Source organism: Equus caballus, chromosome 14 (genome assembly GCF_041296265.1).
Source record: "Equus caballus isolate H_3958 breed thoroughbred chromosome 14, TB-T2T, whole genome shotgun sequence".
Taxonomy (NCBI): Eukaryota; Metazoa; Chordata; class Mammalia; order Perissodactyla; family Equidae; genus Equus; species Equus caballus.
In genome coordinates, this window is record NC_091697.1 from 51,252,885 (window position 1) to 51,273,049 (window position 20,165).

At 40.9% G+C, this 20,165-nt stretch overlaps 1 protein-coding gene and 1 long non-coding RNA gene across 20 annotated transcripts in view; one reads left to right on the forward strand and one right to left on the reverse strand.

Moving 5' to 3' along the window:
* The window catches only part of LOC100072198 (protocadherin gamma-C4), a 172,282-nt gene that overhangs the window by 52,324 nt on the left and 99,793 nt on the right, over positions 1 to 20,165 (reverse strand). Inside the window, exon 1 of one of the 19 annotated variants that reach the window (XM_070234064.1) lies at positions 15,341 to 18,858. The exons of 17 other annotated variants lie outside the window; for them this stretch is intronic. In XM_070234064.1, coding sequence (XP_070090165.1) covers positions 15,341 to 17,698 — 2,358 coding nt within the window. In that variant the 5' untranslated portion in view covers positions 17,699 to 18,858. Of the gene's footprint in view, positions 1 to 11,135; positions 13,708 to 15,340; positions 18,859 to 20,165 lie in introns of those variants that run through there. One more of the 19 variants, XM_070234055.1, reaches the window with a different exon arrangement.
* On the forward strand, positions 12,890 to 17,303 carry LOC138917472 (uncharacterized). Its single transcript, XR_011425545.1, has 2 exons — positions 12,890 to 13,028; positions 13,236 to 17,303. It is a non-coding gene; the product is annotated as an uncharacterized lncRNA (long non-coding RNA).

A 20,165-nucleotide genomic window follows, 5' to 3' on the forward strand; every position in this document is an offset into this window, starting at 1 on the left:
ATTTGTTACACAGCAATGGATAACTAATATACTGCCAAAAAATGCCTAGTTTAAATATAATCATGAGGAAGCATAAAACAAACCAAAATTAAGGGCATTCTATAAAATAAATGGCTTACAGTCTTTTAAAAATATCAGTGTTATAAAAGACAAAGCAAGGCTGAGGAACTGTTGCAGATTAAAGTAAGCTAAAGAGACATGACAACTAAATGCAATGTGTGGTCCTGGACTTGAATAAATTACTATCAAGTATTGGTAAAGTTTGAGTATAGACTATAGATAATCATATTGTATCAATGTTAAACTTTCTGATTTTCCTTATTGAAATTGGGTTATATAAAAGAATGTCCTTGTTCTTAGGAAATACACAATGAAGTGCTGGGGAATAAAGAGACATGTCTACAACTTACTCTCAAATGGGTCATAGAAAATAATAACGTTGTACACACACACACAAATACATATACATAAACACATGTGTACACACATATATATGAGAATGATAAAGAGAGAATGAAAGGGAGAATTGATAAAGGAAATGTAGCAAAATACGAAATAGTAACAATAGGTGAATCTTGGTGAAGGATATATAATTCTTTGTACAGTTCTTGCAAGCCTTCTGTAAACTTGAAGTCATTTCAAAATAGAAAGTTAAAAAGAAGACTCTGAAGGTACCTATCAAAATTACAAACCTATTTATTCTTTGACCCAGCAATTCCCCTTCTGGGAATTCATCCCACAGATATACTTCATATGTACAAAATAATGTAGGTACAAGGCTATCCGATGCAGTTGTTTGTAATAGTCAAAGATTGGAAACAACTCAATTATAAACTTATTAACCAGGAGACTGACTAATAGCACAATGGAATACTAAGTAACTGTTTTTAAAAACCGCTTTCTTATGTGTTAATATGGAAAGACTTTTAAAGGATACATTGTGGAGTGAAGAAAGCAAGATATAGAACAGTGTATAGCATGCTATCTTTTTTGTAGGAAAAGTGGGGAAATAAAAACATATATTCGTATTTGTCCATATTTGCATAAAGAAATGCTGAAAGGATACTTAAGAAACTAATAAAATGCTTACCTATGGGGGCAGCAGGAAACAGGGGTGGAACAGGAGTAGGACAGCAATGAGACTGAGATAATATATACCTATGATATCCTTTTGACTTTTGAACCATGTGAATGTGTTTCCTAGCCCACAATAAAATAAATGAAAGGAAGTTACTAAGACTGAGGTAGATGGCAGAACTGTAAGAACTCAAACGGAAAGGTACCCCTGAGATATTATTAACTAGGAAAAGCAAGTTGCGGAACAGTATATATACCATAAAATGATCTCTGTTGTGCAAAAAAAAAGCACACACATATTTACATATACAAAAAAAGCTTGGAGGTGTACATAATCAGGTATTAACAGCAGAGACTTCTTGAGGATAAGTCTGCACACAAGGTAAGGGTGGAAGGGGGAATCTGATGTTCTATTTTCTTTTTAAATTGAAGTATTGTTTCTATACAGTGAAACACAAGGATCTTAAGTTCAGTGAGTTTGGCAAATGTATACACCCATATAATCCACCCCTCTAAAAATGTGGAAAAGTTCCATCCCCATAGGAGGAAAGGAAGTTCTACCATCATTAATCTTGTTAGTTGCAACTTAAAATGCTTAATTACTGTTAATTCATCCAAGAAATATTAATTTAGAGCTTAACAGTGTCGAGCACTGTTCCAGGCCTTAAAAACGTAGCATGAGAAAAGTAAGTAAATCCTTGCCATCAAAGAGCTTATATTCTTGTTGAGGAGAGAGAGCTAACACATTGATGAAGAAGCAAATATATATCAGCTGAAAGTCACAGAACAAAAAGTAGTGTATTTTTAACATGGTTACTGAGGACTCTATAGGATGTTTAAAGTATGTGTGGGCATACAATCTTCCAAGTGTATTCATAATAATAAAATCCAACAATTTTATTATTGTTGCTATGCATATTTTATTCTACACATTCCTTATCTGAAATTTTACTGTTTGTAAACCAAAACAGATGGTGAAGAAAAACTGAGCTTAAACATTCCCATGCAAAGCAAACAATCAAGTCAAAGAAAATTAAATAACAACAAATTAAAACAGCCTGATAAATTATAATCCAAACAAAATTCCAGAGGCAGAAAAGAACTGGGCCCCAGGCCTAGTCTGAAGAGTTGGGTGAGCATGAATTAGACACGGTAAGGTTCTCTGGGTGCTGGATGTTTCTAATGGTGAAAAAGAGAGATGAAGAAAAATAAAACACAGGAGTAGCTTTGCCATGAACCCAGAAACATACCAGCATAGAGCTATCAGGAATCTTATCATCATCAGCCTGGTAAGGCTCTACCCATCTGAATGGATTATCACAATGGAAGAAAGCAGAGTAAAAGAATGTTGACCATATGTCCAACCACACTCAATAAATGCACTTGCATGTTTCTCAGAACCTCAAAGTTAGCATGTTTACAACTCAACTCTTGATTCCTCTGAAATCGACCCTTCTCTAGTCTTCCACATCTCACTCAGTGGTACCTTTGTCCATCCAGTTCCTTAATTCAGACACCTGGAAATGACTCTTAATCCCTTCTCTCTTTCATCTATTGTATTTATTCAGTCAGTAATATTTTATTGAGGATCTACCACTCGCCAGGCAACGATCTTGCCAGACACTGAAGCATATAATAATAAAATAGTCCCTGCCCTCAGGAGTTTGCATTCCACCCATTCCATTATTGTCTTATTGAATCTACTTCCTAAATATATCTCCAATCTATCCACTTATTTCTATATCTACTGCCTTCCCTTTAATCCAATCCAGTGCCATTTCTTACCAGGAACATTGCCATAGTCTCCCATCTTTCATTTATCTCTACTTTCATTTATAACCCTCATAAATCAATTCACCACAGAACAGCCAGAATAATCTTTTAAAATTAAAGTCATATCCTGTCACTGCATTGTTTAAAACCTTTCAAACACAACTCAGCACAAGGGTACCTAAAGTAAAATCCAGAACCTTTAATATGGTTGACAAGCCTTGTAATAGATGTACCTTATCTACTTATTTTCCATTTCTAGCCTTCCTTAGCCCTTTTCTGTTTTTATAACCTTTACATATGCTATTCCTTCTACCTGACAATTTCTTCTTTAATCTCTTTCCTACTTAGCTAACTTTTACTCATCCTTCAGATCTCATGCTAAATATAATTTCCTGAAAGAAGCCTTCCCTACCCCTTCAGACTGGGTTGGCCTCCCTATTGCAAGCTCTCTTGGCACCCTTGTTTTTCTCCTTGGTGGCATTTATTGACTTATAAAAGACCTTATCTTTGAATGGGGGCCATTAAGGCAGGAATCATATCTGCCTTGTTTATTGCTACATCCTTGGCACCTAGGACAGTGCCTTGCATATAGTAGGCAGTTAATACAAATTTGTTATATAAATAAATGAATGATCCACACACTACTAGACTTGGGGCAGATGCTAGTGTTTACTCTGTTTTTGGGTGGGTTCTTCCAACCAATACCCTGCAGAGAATGGAAGCCTGAACCTATGCAGAGGTGGTTTAAGCTTATATTATATTCTATTACATTATATTCTCACACAATATGAGGATAGAGCACCCTGCACCTCTTGTTTTTCAAAGCATATGGAATATATAAAGATCAATAGTTTTTCTGCAAACTAGCAATGAGCAATCAGAAAATGAAATTTAAAAAGTACAATTTACAACATCCAAAACCATCAAATATGTAGGGATAATTTAATGAAAGATATACAAGACCTCTACACTGAAAACCATAAAAAAATTGCTGAGAGAAGTTAAATAAGACCTAAGTAAAGGGAAGTAGATACCATTCTCATGGATTGCAAGTCTCAATATTGTTAAGATGACCCTTCTCCCAATAGATTTATAGACTCAATGCAATCCCATTCAAAACAGGCTTTTCCCCTTGGGAAGGTAACAAGATTATTTGGAAAGACAAAGGACCAAGAATTGTCAAAACAATGTTGGAAAAGAAGAAAAAAGTTGGAAGACTTATCTACCTAACTTCAAGACTTGCTATAAAGCTACAATAATCAAGACAGTATGGTACTGGAAAAAGGATAGACAGATCAATGGCACATGATAGAGAGTCTACAAATAGACCCACATATATCAGTCAAATGATTTTCAACAAGGGTGCCAAAGCAACTCAACAGGGAAAGAAAAATCTTTTTGACAAATGATGCTAGAAAACTGGGCATCCATATGGGGAAAAATAACCTTGACCCCTACCTCATTGAATTGCTACCTCATAACCCATGCAAAAATCAATTTTAAATAAGGTAAATAGAAGAGTCAATAGGTGTCACATAAGTGCCCTTTGCTCACAAGGAATATTCACCGCCTCCCCTAATATATTGACAGAGCAAGCATTACACAAGGTAAAGCCAGTATATGCAAGTGACACATATTAAGATGCTTGCCTTTTCTTGGTTTCCAAGCTTTAGCGAATTCTTCAGGTGAGCATCAGAATCCAGGCTAAAGATGCCAAATTATCTGATTTGCTGAATTCTTTTCAGAGACCAACAGCCAAGTAGCATTTCTAATAAAATTAAGATAGCTTAGATAGACAACAGAACCCACACCAATAAGGAACCCTACTGTGACTAATCAATCAGACATACTTTTTTGCATCTTCCTACTAATATTTTCTTTCTTTTGACTTACCAGTATTCTCCTTCACTCTTTTCAGAATTTCCATGCTACCCACTTACCTGATTTCACTTTCCAAAGGTATCTGTTTCCTTTTCCTTTTTTGTTATATTATAGACTGCAAGCTTCCAAATCAGTGACAGTGATATATAATGGAGTTTTATATGCAAATGTTATTCTATAATTTTTGAGGTGTTTGTAAACTGCAAGTTCAGTGAAATGCTATGCTAACATTATTTGGATCCACTTGTACAATCACCTGATTATGAGGAACAGTCCTTATCCAGCATTCTGTGCTAACTCAAATTCTCTTAAAGCATTTGAATTGGCCACAGTGGAGTAGGAGATATGGCCACTGGGTCCCAGGTCAGGATCTGAGGCACAGACTTGGGCAGTGGAGGTGTGGGGGTGGGGCATGGTGACTGTTCTCTGCCACGTGGACCATGTAGGAGGTCCGGTGGAAAACTGGTGCATTATTGTTGATGTCACCAATGAGTAGGGTAAAGCTTCTGCTGGAGGAGAAGGGTGGCTTGCTTCTGTCAGTGGCCATGATGGTGACACTGTACTCCAGGGTTTGCTCCCGGTCACGGGCCCCATCTGTTACAAGCCTGTAGTAATCATTGGCAGAAGATTCAATTCCGAAAGATATATTTTCTTGTACAAGACACATGACCTCCCATTTTCTCCTAAATCTGTATCCTGTGTTTTAAACAGTGATTACTGTCTGAGGTGCAGAATCTCTGGGAATCATTGTGGAAATAGAAGTAAAAATCACCTCTGGGACTTTGTCATTATCATCTAGGATTTTACTCTCAACTACACTGGGCAAGCAGTACCCCCATTCCTTGCGTCCAAAACTATAATATTTCTAGATCTCTTTGTTGTCCAATGTGCTTAAGGTTTTCGTTTCTCCACTACTGTGATCAAAGCCAAACTGGATATGAGTATTCTGGACTGCAAAGGCATGCTTGATCTCTGCTTGAATGCCCTCATCTGGGTCGGTGGCCCTCACCCTCACTGTGACGGTGCCTGGGGGAATGTCTTCTTGAAGGCTGACCCTGTATACATTCTGGCTAAAATCAGGTGGGGAGGGTTGTAGCTGCCTCGCTCACCAGGGTCAGAATCTGAGCAGTGCTGCCTCCCGGTGGTCCTTACCATCTAAGCCTGTCAGGACTAAGTGGTGCAAGCTTTGCTTTTCCCAGCCTAGTGGCTTCTCTAACACAAGTTCAATGTGTTTGTTTCCACTGGTCTCTTTTACTTTGAAGACAAATATAGAGTTGCTGCTAAGGTGGTAATTTTGTAAAGGAATTGCTTCCAACATCACGATCTTCCGTAGGTCCTATTGCAAATTTTGCTCCAGGCTGGGACAACTCAGAGACTTAACTCAATAACATTCCTGCTAAACTGGGGGTATTATCATTTACATCTCGAATATCTATGTTAATGTGAAAAACACTTAAAGGGATTTTCAACTACGTTTCTAAACGTATGACACAAACTATAGTATGTGGGCATATCTGCTCTCGTCCATCCTGTCACTCACAAGTAAGTCTCCACTTTCTCATTCTTTTTCTGCATTGACTGGAAGCTTCAGAGCGGGTAAACCCTGGACAACTAGCCCCAGATCTTTGGCAAGGTCGGATTAGGAAAGTTACTCAGCGGAAACTTAGGAGATTTCCTCGTTTATCTCTGATAGCAGTGCTCCGAATCCCTACTCTAGAACTGCAGCCTGACGCAATCAGAGGTCAAGGTTCTGAAGAGTTGAGAGCAAAGAGAAAGATGTGTCTGGAATTCGCAAGTTGAAAGGCAGCAGTGCGGTCTTTTTCACGCAATTAAATATTCATGGGAATTTATATCCTCAGTGACTCCAGCATATGATATGAAAATGATGACTTCTTTTTATTTCTTCTTGACGTTTAAGAGTATTTTTAGGCTGAATCTTTCTTTTTATTTTTACTTTTTTTGGAGGAGAAGGATTTACTTTTTTCCTATAACACAGTCTCAGGATGAACTATTGCTGAATCTCCAGCTGTAAATATACAGAAAGCTTCTAAGAAGTTTTACATTATGGAAATCTTAAGGATTAAGGCATCTATTTTAAAAATTTGACAAATCTCCAGTTCCTTAGTTTATACAGATAGGTCAGAGAGTTGGCTATTATTAGGAGTTTGATATAGAGGGAAAGCACATGTAACATAATTGGGTTTGCAAAGGATTTTTTTTCCCAAAAGACCACTTTCTAATCATTGAACTCAAGCCTTTTACTGAGAATTTAGAATGTATACACACCACTGTGTGAAATGCTTCAGAGACTTAAAGATAAACTAAGAGATTATACTTGTCCTCAATATTATACGTAGTAGATCTTTTCATGGCTTCTCTAAGAGAAATTGTAGAGGTGCTGATTTCTTTTGCATATAGATAAATTATTTTATTTGACTCTATGCTCCATCTGATGACAATTTCTTCACATTTTCCTGAACCAGAGCTCTTCTCATTTGATATCCAGAAAACTCCTCCTCTCTCAAAGATTCTTTTCAATTTTCTTTGCCATAGGTTATCTTTTCTGATCAGCATTTTAAGAATGTGTCCTAAACAGTGTGCTCTGTTATTGGTAACTTTTCATTAGGTATGGTTTCCTAAAAATGAACTCTAAGGGTAATAGTAGAGAGTAAATCTGTCTCTTTCCTAATATATACACTCATTAGTTTGATCAACATCCCTTCACAACTATGTGTTTGCTTCAAAAAATGTTAAAAATAGCTCTATTGAGGTATAATTGATATACAGAAAACTGCACGTACTTAATATGGAGGTTCTTACTTTTTTGAACTTGATGTCTTGCATGAGGAAAAAGCAGATCTTTCACCAGAACTATTCAGTTAATGAGGACAGCTATACTCTCTTACATGTAACTGAGAAAATTGTGACACAGTCCACTCATTTATCATTAGCCTTCTAATTCAGTTTAAAATGATCTATGAATTGCATAGTCTCAACAAGTTGTACAGTCTCCGCAAGGATCCTAGGCTACTGCTGCTTCAAGGAGCATAATATTTCTTCTAGGTTGGAAGAGGCGAGAAGAATGTCTGCTGATAGATTACATTCCAATTTTAGGTGCTATAAAATAGTGGAGCTACAACTTTTAAGTTATAGCTGAACACTTTGATTAACTCATTAGATTAAGTGAATGCATACCCATGTTCCACAACAGATAGGAAGATAAGCAAAGTCCCTGACATAATTTCATTACTGGAACCAGAAGAAATGTAAACATCCAAACCCATTGCCCAGTTACGCTAAAAAAAACAATCAACAAATATCCTAATTATCAATCTTAAATTATAGCAAATATCCTAAAGCTAAGATTGATATTTTTTGCAGCCGTTATCTTAAGCTCTCATGTGGCCAAAACCAAGTAACTCCAACTTTCAGGTTTTGGTGATCCATTTTCCAGTTAAATCATCCTAGCAATCCTACTGGGGTAAATTGGTCCTTTAAATAAGAAGTTTCATACGACCCTTGTTTAGGTTACATTAGATTCAGAAAGAGAAAAATTAACACTCATAAAATTGTTTCATCCAAAACAAACTTTCCCCCATCTTTTATGACCCCAAACAGGAGCTTCCCAATCAAGAAGGTGACTAGGCACTTAAGATTTTAAAATTAGCTTTCATAAAAATTTTAGAACAGTTTTGCTATCACCCACAGGTCATCCCATTGTACCACGTGGAGAAGCGCACAAATCATTATTACTTTTCCCAACAGAATGTTAAGTGTGCTAACACTGGAAGCACAACTCCTTTTTCTATCAACAGTAAAAAATATGGCTACTGTTAATTAAGTACATATTATGAACCAGATGCTTTATATATTACCACCAGTCCTCACCACAATATTTCAAATTATATGGTAGTATTATCCCTACTTTGTTGAAGCTGAAAGAGATTAAATAACTTGTTAAAGGTCACACAGTTATGAGTTACTTCACTGCAAAGCTGCTATTTTTCTATCATACTACACCTTAGAATACTGATATCAGGTAATCCCCAGAGCACATACATTTGTTTATTCATTCACTCAACAGCTATTTAATGAAGCCTATTTAGCTCAAACCTGAAGCATAGTTGAGATCACTTATATTTGAGATACAGCTGAAGAGTCATGACTATTCTTGCCCTACCTCTTAATGAGTTGTCCCTAACTCAGGTTCAGTGGACAGAAGTCAGCATAATTGGAACTATACTAGGTTGGCTTCTCAAATAATTTCTGTTGTGTGTTATGTCTTTCACTTTGAATTGACCACCATATGAGAAATGGCCCTGTGATAAACATTTTGATAACTTTTACAAAACAACAGGAGGTATATTGCCCTCTATTCCTCTCAATATTACGTAGAAATTAAATTCCATTTGTAACTTAATGTCAACACAAAGTTTGCATTTTTAGATAAACACAAAAACTTCCCTTTAAAAAAACCAGATAACTGGAATCATTCTTTTTTTTGTCTTGGTTGTCAAGAAGCATAAAGTGACATGTGAATCTCAGTAGCAGTAACTGTCTCATTTTAGGACCATTTGATTATCTTTCATTCTCTAAATGGTTTCCAATCTCTTATATAAGTCTAGATTTTAATTAACTGTTGTACTTTTGAAAGTAGATATGCAACAAATAGGTAAAGAGAAAATAATTAGGATGTTATGATTCCCTACACCTTTACAGAATTCACCAAAAGAAACTAGGCTTCTCACAGGTTCCAGCAATACCTTCCCAAGAATAATATACTATAGAATTCAATTTCTGTTCAACATTCTACAATAAGCATAAAGTTCTCAGGAAACACTTAGAATCTGTGCACTTTCCAGAAAACTTTCCATGTATGCGAAAGTTATGGGAAATTTAATATAAGAAGAAGAGAGAATTACTGCAAATTCACCACAGTACCCAAAATACACTCAAAACACAATTTGTTAACTCTGAATGTTTTGCAAAGTCATCATTAAGATCATCAGTATGGGTAAAATGGGCAAAAGAAATATCTAATCTGGAAACGTATACAGATATTATAGTCCCAAAATCTATAATGGGGTTGAAAAAGAAACAATCTCAACAACAAAAAACCAAAAAACCCAATTAAAAAATGGGCAAAGAATCTGAACAGACATTTTTCCAAAGAAGATATACAGATGGCCAAAAGGCACATGAAAACACGTTCAATTCACTAATTATCAGGGAAATGCAAATCAAAACTACAATGAGATATCACCTCATGCCCCGTCAGAATGGCTATAATTAACAAGACAAGAAATAACAAGTATTGGAGAGGATATTGAGAAAAAGGAACACATACAGTGCTGGAGGGAATGCAAGCTGGTACAGCCACCATGGAAAACAGTATGGAGATTTCTCAAAATATTAACAATAGAACTACCGTACAACCCAGCCACTCCACTTCTGGGTGTTTATCCAAAGAGCAGGAAAACCTAATTCGAAAAGATATGTGCACCCCTATATTCATTGCAGCATTATTTACAATAGCCATGACTTGGAAGCAACCTAAGTGCTTATCATTAGATGAATGGATAAAGAAGATGTGGTATACATACACAATGCAATACTACTCAGCCATAAAAAAGATGAAATCTTGCCATTTGCAACAACATGGATGGACCTTAAGAGTATTATGGTAAGTGAAATAAATCAAACAGAGAAAGTAAAATACCATATGATTTCACTCATAAGTGGAAGAAAACAACAACAACAACAACAAACACATAGATATAAAGATTAGATTGGTGGTTACCAGAGGGGGAGGGCGACAGGAGCAAAAGAGCATACGTGTGCGGTGATGGATGGTAATTAGTCTCTGGGTGGTGAACACGAAGTAGTCTACACAGAAATCAAAATATAATCATGTACACCTGAAATGTACATAATATTATAAACTAATGTTACCTCAATAAAAAAAAAATGAAAAAGAAACAATCTCTTCAGTCTTTCCTCATGATGACACAGTTTGCATATTTCAGTGAGAAAAATTTAAATGGGTAAGAAATAAACTCACCCTATTTGGAAGTTCATGAATGACTTGAAACCATGAAATGACTCAGTCCACTGAGAAAGCATAAATGTATGCATTCCTAATGACCAGAAACAATTACTGCAATTTTGAAGCAATGCTTAACAAAAAAAAAAGTACTTTATAAAGAGGATGTAAATTTTTATATATAACATATAAAAATTGTTATAAATAAGTCATGAGGGAAGGCGACCAGGTTGTCATTGGTATCTGCCATGTATGTATAAATTTATTGTTGTCTGCTTTATAAATTCCAAATATATAATAATTACCTATATAAGAGATATTTTCTTTAAAGCTCAGAGAAGAATATTTGATGTGGACTCACCTGAACTAAGGCATGATTATCTTTAGAAAATACCGAGTCACCTGACAGCAAAAGAGGCTCGCTTTTCTCACAGCTCTCCTGGCTGAGAAGCGTGTCCGCGTAGTTGGGCTGGGGGAAGATCAGGTGACTCTTCCGCGAGTCCGCGGTGAGGGAGACCTCGTGGGAATAGGTCTGCAGGAAAGCGCGCACCCCGTCCACGCCCACGAAGTGCGAGGTGGGCACGCCTACCAACCCGCCTCCTGAAGCCTGGAGCAGGCGTGACGTGTGCCAGCGCCTCAGTCTGAGCGCCAGCAGGACTATGACAAAGGCGAGGAAGACGCAGGAGACCGCAGCCACCGCTACCACGAGGTACAGCGTGAGGCCAGAGTCGTCAGGGTTGATGGGAGATTCGAGGCTGCTTAGGTCGGCCAGGACGTCTGGGATGCTGTTGGCCACGGCCACGGTGAGAGTGACAGTGGCTGAGAGTGGGGGCTGGCCGTGGTCCTGGACGGCCACCACCAAGCTCTGCTTGAGAGCATCTCTGTCCAGCAGGGCCCGCGCAGTGCGCAGCTCACCGGTGTGCAGCCCCACTGTGAAGAGCCCTGGCTCACTGGCCTTGAGCAGGAGGTAGGACAGCCAGGCATTCTGGCCTGAGTCTCTGTCCACCGCCACCACCTTGGTCACCAGGTAGCCAGGCTCTGCAGAGCGGGGTGCCAGTTCCACGCCTGTGGAGCCATCGGTGGGGAGGGTGGGGTACAGGATCTCGGGCACATTGTCATTCTGGTCCAGTACAAACAGGCTCAGCGACACATTGCTGCTGAGAGGAGGGTCCCCACTGTCATGCGCCATCACTTGCAGTTGCAGGTCTCTAAACTGCTCATAATCAAACGAGCACAGCGCATACAGGACTCCAGTGTCAGAGTTAATGGAGATGTAGGAGGACAGGGGTGCTCCCTGGAGGGTGTCCTCAGCCAGGGAGTAAGTGACTTGGGCGTTCTCTCCATAGTCAGGGTCTCGGGCAGTCACGGAGACTATGGAGGCTCCTCTAGGGTTGTTCTCTGGGATATAGGCAGAATAGGAGGCACGAGAGAAGGTGGGCGGGTTGTCGTTAGTGTCTGCCACAGTCAGTGAAATGTGAGTGTCCGTGGCCAGGGGCGGACTTCCTCGGTCAGTAGCAGTCACTGTGATGTTGTAGCTAGGAACCAGTTCTCTGTCTAGGAGTGTGTCTGTCACTAAACTATAGTAATTTCCATAAGATTTTTCTAATTTAAAGGGCAGATTCCCTTGGATGAAACAGATTACTTGTCCGTTTTCCCCAGAGTCCTGATCATTTACATTTAAAAGGGCAATTAACGTCCCACTGGGAGAGTTTTCCAGAATGGAGCTGGAGAGAGAGGTGACAACTACTTCAGGGGCGTTGTCATTCACGTCCAAAACTGTGATCAGGACTTTGGCTCGTGCAGAATATCCTGCGTTATCCATTGCTTGCACTTCCATCTCGTAGAATCCCGATTCCTCGTGGTTCAGCTCCCCTATTGTTGAAATTGTCCCTAAATTACAATCTAGCTTGAAAATTTGGGCCGCCTTGTTGTCCACGTACCGGAAGGAATACGTCACTTCCGCATTGGCTCCTTCGTCAGGGTCCGTGGCGTTTACCAGAAGCAGCTCAGTGCCCACGGCCACGTTCTCCGGAACGCTCACGCGGTACTCGGACTGAGCAAACGCCGGCGCGTTGTCGTTCACATCAACAACCATCACGCGGATGCGCGCGGTGCCAGTGCGGACCGGGTCGCCCCCGTCGGAGGCCGTGAGGACCAGGTGGTGAACGGCCTTTTTCTCGCGGTCCAGGGCGCGCTCCAGCACCAATTCCGGGTACTTGTTACCATCCGCTCCGCTTTGCACGTCCAGGGAGAAGTGAGTATTGCTACTGAGCTCGTAGCTCTGGAGAGAGTTCTTCCCGATATCCGGATCCCAAGCGTGGGGAAGGGGGAACCGCATCCCTGGGGCTGCGTTTTCACTCATTTTTATTTCTAATTCGCTTTCTGGGAAGTAGGGAGCATTATCATTAATGTCCCTCACTTCTACCACCACCCCGTATATTTTCACTTTATCCTCCATCAGAATCTCCAGATTTAGTTGACACTTGATGGCCCCCATACAGAGCTCCTCGCGGTCTATCCTGCCCGCGGATATCAAGCTGCCGCTGCGCGGGTTCAGAGCGAAAAGTTGAGTCCTACCTCTGGAGACGATGCGGACTCCTCGCTCCTCCAGTTCCCGGGGCTCCAGCCCCAGATCCTTGGCGATGTCGCCCACCCTGGAGCCTTTCTCCAGCTCCTCAAGAACTGAATAGTGGATTTGGGTGCATCCAGTTTCCCACAGAATCCCCAGAAGAACTCCCAGCAGGACCAGCCCTTTGCAGTCCTGGGGCAGTCGCGCAGGTTTCATTGTCACCTTCCTCGAAGATTACTTCCAATTCTTCCTTTGACCACCGAAGTCAGGATCAGATCTTCCGTCCTGGAATCTGACAGTTGGGGATCAGAGCTCCTCTGCCGAGTTTCCTCACAGTCTCGGAGACGGTTCGTTGCGAACTATCTGTGCTTTGTGCTTCAGGCGCGTGCACGGCAAGCAGGATCTCGCTGCTTTTCTCTCCCTGATTGGTGAACAGCGGCGCTCAGAGTCCTAACCAATTACTGCACAATCTTGAACTCCGGGAAAGGATTTTTGGTTTTTAGACCTTAAATAGCTCCACCTACTGTTCTTCAAATAGGGATGGAAGGGGAGCTGACTAAAACTACAGCATTCATTTTAATGGAAATTTCAGTGAGCGTCTTTTTATTTCTCTAAAATTTTTCACACAGAGCCATTTTCTTGAGATTTTCTGTAGCCGTAGGCATATTCTGATTTTTCCAATGAGCTTTTAAATGAATTCGAAGTTTCCATACACAGTAATTTTCACCTTATAATTTTAGTGCACGGGCCTTGATATCACCCTCCCCCCCAACACACCTATTATGGGCCATCTCCTTGGCAGTTTCCCATTTTGAGAAATCATTTAAACTTTCTCACTCAGCTATAACTTAGGGCAAAATTTTTTGATAGATTCTTAAATTTCCCCAAATGGAAGAACTAATTTAACAGGGTGTTGACATTTAACATTTAAAAATAAAATGTTCATGATAATATGGAAACCTAAAAATAAGAAACGTGATTGTACATGTTATCAGAATCACACCTGGCAGGAAGTCAAGTGAAGAAGGCACATTAACATTTTTAGAAGAAAGTGGAAGCATTCCAACTCACATTTACTGGAAATAAGGGTAGTACTCCACAACTTACAAATATATTTGAAAAGAATGTCTAGGAAAACTAGTAACCCAAAGAATATTATAAACTTACCTTTTTTTGGGTAACAAACCTAATTCCAATTACCGAGTATTACTGGTAATACATTTGGAAGCCCATCAAAATACAGGAAAAAAATTTTGTTATTGTGCTTTCATAAATGTAAATATTTAGATTCTGAGGATAAGCTTGTGTGGCAGGTATACTATATATAACATCTTTAAAGTTGGGAGGAAATCTACAGTTAGCTCTGAGAAAAGATTAGGCATAAAATTGACCTATTCAGTGGGACTCAAAGAATCTCTAGCAAATGCACCTGAATATTATCAAATCATTACTATGTCCTTATTTTTTAAAGCCTTTTCTCATGCATTTTCCCCTCACTTTGTAGTTAATAAAGCCTTATATAATCCAGATATTGATGTTATAGGAAAGAGAAACATCTATAGAAAGAAAACATTTATGCTTCAATTAAAAATATTTGAATGGCAGTACCACACAAAACCCACTTCTGACAGTAAAGGAGATTGTGTGTGTGTGGATAAAGAATATATCAGGTGAAAGGGTCAGAATATTTCAAAATACTTGAGGGCTCATAATGAAGTTACTGGCTCACACAAAAAGGAAAGGAAAATATTGAGAATGGGCAAACAAACTTGAAGTGATAGTAGATATAATCTGTTTAAGATTTTCTTGCCAAAATATTGATTTGAAAATTAATACTTTGAAATTATTGTGAAAATATTTTGAAATATTTGAAAATTATTTCAAAATTGAAATTATATTGAAAACCCATTTGTAGATGAAAGGCATTCACTGAAAGTCACGCGAGTAGAAGCAACACACTTAGAGCTTAACTTGTTGTTCTCGTCAGTGACACTTACTACCAAAGAAGCTTCCTTGGAAAGATCTTGTGGGGGGACCATTTCTGGCGTCATAGTGAGAAAATTACATCTTGTTTTCTGAGAATCGGAGGCAACGTACAGATTGTAGGAATAAGGCAAAGTTCCTTCACTGTAGTTGGGAGAAACCCCTGTCCCAGTCTTAGAACAGAGACCAGGCTGAAAGCAGCCCCAGGCGGCGGGGCTGGAGGAGCGTCGCAGGCGCAGGGCAATGGCCAGAATCACCGCGAGCAGGAAGAGCACGGAGATCAAGGCCAAGGCCACCACCAGGTAAAACTGCAGCTCAGCCTGGGGCTCAGAGGGTGCAGGATGGTCGCTGAGGTCCGGCAGCGCCTCTTGTAGGCTGTCTGCGAAGACCAGGAGCAGCGTGGCGGTGGCCGAGAGGGGCGGCTGTCCCCCGTCCCGCACGGCGACCAGCAGGCGCTGGCGGGCCGCGTCCCTGTCGCCCAAAGCACGCGCCGTGCGCACCTCGCCCGTGCGCAGCCCCAGGCTGAAGAGTCCGGGCTCGCTGGCCTGCAGCACGTGGTAGGACAGCCAGGCGTTGTGTCCCGAGTCGGCGTCCACCGCCACCACCTTGGTGACCAGGTAGCCGGGCTGCGCGGCGCGCGGCACCGTGTCGAAGAGCGCCGAGCCGTCGGGCCCCAGCGCCGGGTACAGCACCCTTGGCGCGTTGTCGTTGCGGTCGCCCACCAGCACGCGCAGGCTCGCGTTGGCGCTGAGCGCGGGCGAGCCTTGGTCGCGGGCCTGCAGCGTCAGCTCGAAGGCGCGCAGCTGCTCGTGGTCGAAGGCGCGCTGCGCGAACACCATCCCGCTCTGCGCGCTCACCGACACGTAGGACGACAGCGCCCGCGGCTCCAGGTCGCTGGCCACGATGGAGTAGGAGACGCGGCCGTTGGGTCCCAGGTCGGGATCTGAGGCGCTGACTTGGGCGATGGAGGCGCCGGGCGGGTTGTTCTCAGCCACGTGGACCACGTAGGAGGCCTGGTGGAAAACCGGAGCATTGTCGTTGATGTCGCCAATGTGTAGTGTGACACTTCTGCTGGAGGAGAGGGGCGGCTTGCCCCTATCGGTGGCTGTGATGGTGACATTGTACTCTGGAGTCTGCTCCCTGTCCAGGGCCCCATCTGTTACAAGCTTGTAGTAATTATTGGAGGAAGGTACAATTCTGAAAGGAACTTTTTCTTCTATGAGGCATGTGACTTCTCCATTTTCTCCCGAATCTTGATCATATGTTTTGAACAGAGCTATCACCGTCCCTGGTTCTGCGTCCTCGGTTATGGAACTGGACACTGAAGTGAAAACCACCTCTGGGGTGTTGTCGTTCTCATCTACAATTTCTAGTATAATTTTACATTCAGCAGCCATGCCTCCACCGTCCTCGGCCTCTATGCTCATGGTATAACTGCTACTGATTTCAAAGTCTATGGGGTCTTTGGATTTAATTTCTCCACTTTGATGGTCTAGCATAAACTTGTTTCCAATATCTCGTAGTGTTTTGAAGGAGTAGGTGATCTCTGCATTGATGCCCTCATCCTGGTCGGTGGCTGTCACCTTTAGCACAGAGGTGCCTGGGGGCAAGTTCTCCCGCAGGCTAACTTTGTACACATTCTGACTGAACACTGGGGGGTTATCATTGGCGTCAGTAACCTTGATCCTGATTTGAGTGGTGCTAGTTCGGACCGGGTCACCCCCATCCATTGCTGTCAGGACCAGAAGATGGGAGCTCTGTTGTTCCCGGTCCAGGGACTTCTCCAACACTAATTCCGGGGCATTCTTGCCTTCAGTCTTATCCTTCACTATCAGAGAGAAATGCTCACTGTAGCTGAGTTGGTAACTCTGGAGAGAGTTAGGCCCTACATCTGCATCTATAGCGGATTCCAGCCCAAACTGAGTCCCTGGAATTACAAATTCATTAATTTGTAAAACAATGTTGTTTTGCGGGAAATGAGGTGGATTGTCATTTATATCATCTATCATCACATTTATGTGAAAAACATTTAGAGGATTCTCTGCTACAATCTCTAAGGGTAAGACACACAGAGGGTTTTGGGAGCAGAGCGACTCCCGATCTATTCTGTCACTCACAAGTAAGTTCCCGGTCTCCTTGTCTATGGTAAAGTATTGTTTCTCTGCACTAATTCTGAGGTTGCGGGTCAATAAATCCTGTACATGCAGCCCCAGGTCCTCAGCGAGGTTCCCCACCACAGAGCCCCTGGCCATTTCTTCTGGAATAGAATAGAGAATCTGCTCGGAGAGCGCCCCGGAGAACAAAGGCAGCAGGAAGGGAAAGAGTACTTGCCGCCGCCAGGTACTGCTCCTCAGCTTCGCCCTATTTCCCATCCTTCTCCGCGTTGCTGCAGTCTCGGATGTTAAGAGAAGATGCTTTACAAATTGCGTCTAAAATATCTATTCCACCGCGTAGAAAACTCAACGCTCCCAGTTTAAAGGCATCCCAGTCCGTATTCCGGAATCAGATTTGCCAAGCGGAGAGCCCGAGACCGGGCTCCTCTCTTTCCGACTTGCTTCTGTGACTGCGCAGAAAACCACCCGGGTGGATCCCGGACTCCAACTCCTGCAGCGTATCGGCCAACAGCGGCGCTCAGAGTCTATTTAGAAAACTGCAGTCAGAAGACGAAACTACGGAATGAGATTCGGTACTCCGACAGGTATGTTGGACTGATGTATAGGGAAGGAGGCAGTTTACGAGTTTTGGATGTGTCTATTTTCCAGCGTTTACTACCAAAGAAGGTTCCTTAGAGATGGCATCCTATAGAAAAGCTATCAATCCAGTAATGAGAAAAGTTTGTCTTTTCTTAATCAGAGGCAATACATATATTGGAAGAACAAGACTTAGAACAAGACCACGTGGGAAAACAGCCCTACCAAGTGGTATGGGGAAATTTCGACAGCCATGAAATAACACCCAGTATTATCTTCAGTCGGATGTGCAGATAATTTTCCTCCTCTGTTTATCAGAGGAAACTAGAGGAGAGCTCAAAGCTATGTAAGATATACACAGGATAAGGATGGCCAATGCCATAAAGCCTTCCTTCTTACTTATAAAAGAGATTTATGCAGAGGATTGTTAAGTGTTTTACACTTTCATCATAAACAGAATATAAAAGCATATGCTAGTAGATTACCATAGAAATTTAACGACATGAAATGTGAGAGAGTTTTATTTTTATTCTTTTCTTTAACTGGACTGTATGTTGCACATTAACAGAACTTTATCACTACCTCTGAGTCAAAATAACCTTCTTAATCTCAAGTTTCAATGCCAACCTTTCCTTTTTATTCTCCAAGAACTAGTTCAGGCTATGTTAAAAGATTATGGAACAACTTCCCTTTACCAGCAAATACTTCATATCCTTTTTATTCATCTAATTCTGTTCAAGTAAAATACCCTAAATCTTTTTTCTCAGTTTGGAATTCCATAAACATAAATTCTATCACTACATGCTCACACACTCTAACATTTTTCTTGACTTCAAGACAAATGTAGGCATCTGTTGCAGGACTTCCCTCTCCTACAGGTGAAATTCTTTTCACTCAAACATTAGTCACTCAATTTATAGTTAATTATATTAAGGTCAATTCCTAAATTGGGAAGGAAAACTTGAAAGGTAATATGAATATGCAAGTAATTTGGGCTAAATATCTAGAAGTGGTTTGAGAGTGCTGAGCTGAACTGATTATGGATCAGATAGCCTAGATAAGTCTCCTTTCCTCACGTGACTTTCCTAGACATTGCTTCAGATAACACACATGTTATCAGGTAACTCTCAGGGCTTCAGTAACAAGTTGGTTCTGAATATAAGAATTAAATATACTTCTATGTAATAAAATGAGGTTTGAAGGAAATAAAGAAGGAATGCATGACTCATAGGCATATTGAAGACAAAGAAAAAATATCCAGTAGAATACCAGCTAAATCAGTCTCATAAAGTCTACATATCTACTCCATCTCTTATATACACAAACTAACCTATATGAATAAATCTGGAAAAAGTAAGCATGTTTAGCAGATTTGAAAATAACTTTTTAAGAAATTCCAGATCAAAATGATTTCTGTAAGTGAATTTACTGCATGAAAAGAAACCTTCAACACAGGGGCCAGCTTGGGGGCATAGTGGTTAAGTTCGTGTGCTCGCTTTGGTGGCCTGGGGTTTGCGGGCCTGGATCCCAGGCATGGACCTACATACTGCTCATCAATCCATGCTGTGGCAGCATTGCAAAAACAAAACAGAGGGGGACTGGCACAGATGTTAGCTCAGGGACAATCTTCCTCAAGCAAAATGAGGAGGATGGGCAACAAATGTTAGCCCAGGGCCAACCTTCCTCACCAAAAAACCCCAAAAACAAAACAATAAACACTTCAACACATATACACACAGACACTAAAGTACAAGTAAACGAATAAAAGGTAATAATACCAGTTCGACAACTCAATGATTTCTTCAGAACAATTATTTTGAAGATAGGATTGCTATAGAAATAAGAAAGATATCTAGAACTTAAGGGAAAAAATGTGTTCTACATTTCCTCTCCCAAGAGAGTCTAGTAATTAAAAGGCAGTCAGTATGTCCATTTTGGTGGAATAAATAAATGAGACAAAGTTGAAATAATCAACAGGATCTAAACATATTACCAGTCATCAAAAATCAAAATAGAATTGTTTCCTGCTCAGAGAAAAGCCTACAAGTGTAAATGTGTATGTGTGTGCGTGTGTGTATATGTATATAGATAGACAAGGAAAAGAGCTAGAGAGAGGGTGCTATTGAATCAACAGGGTCAAATTTGAATA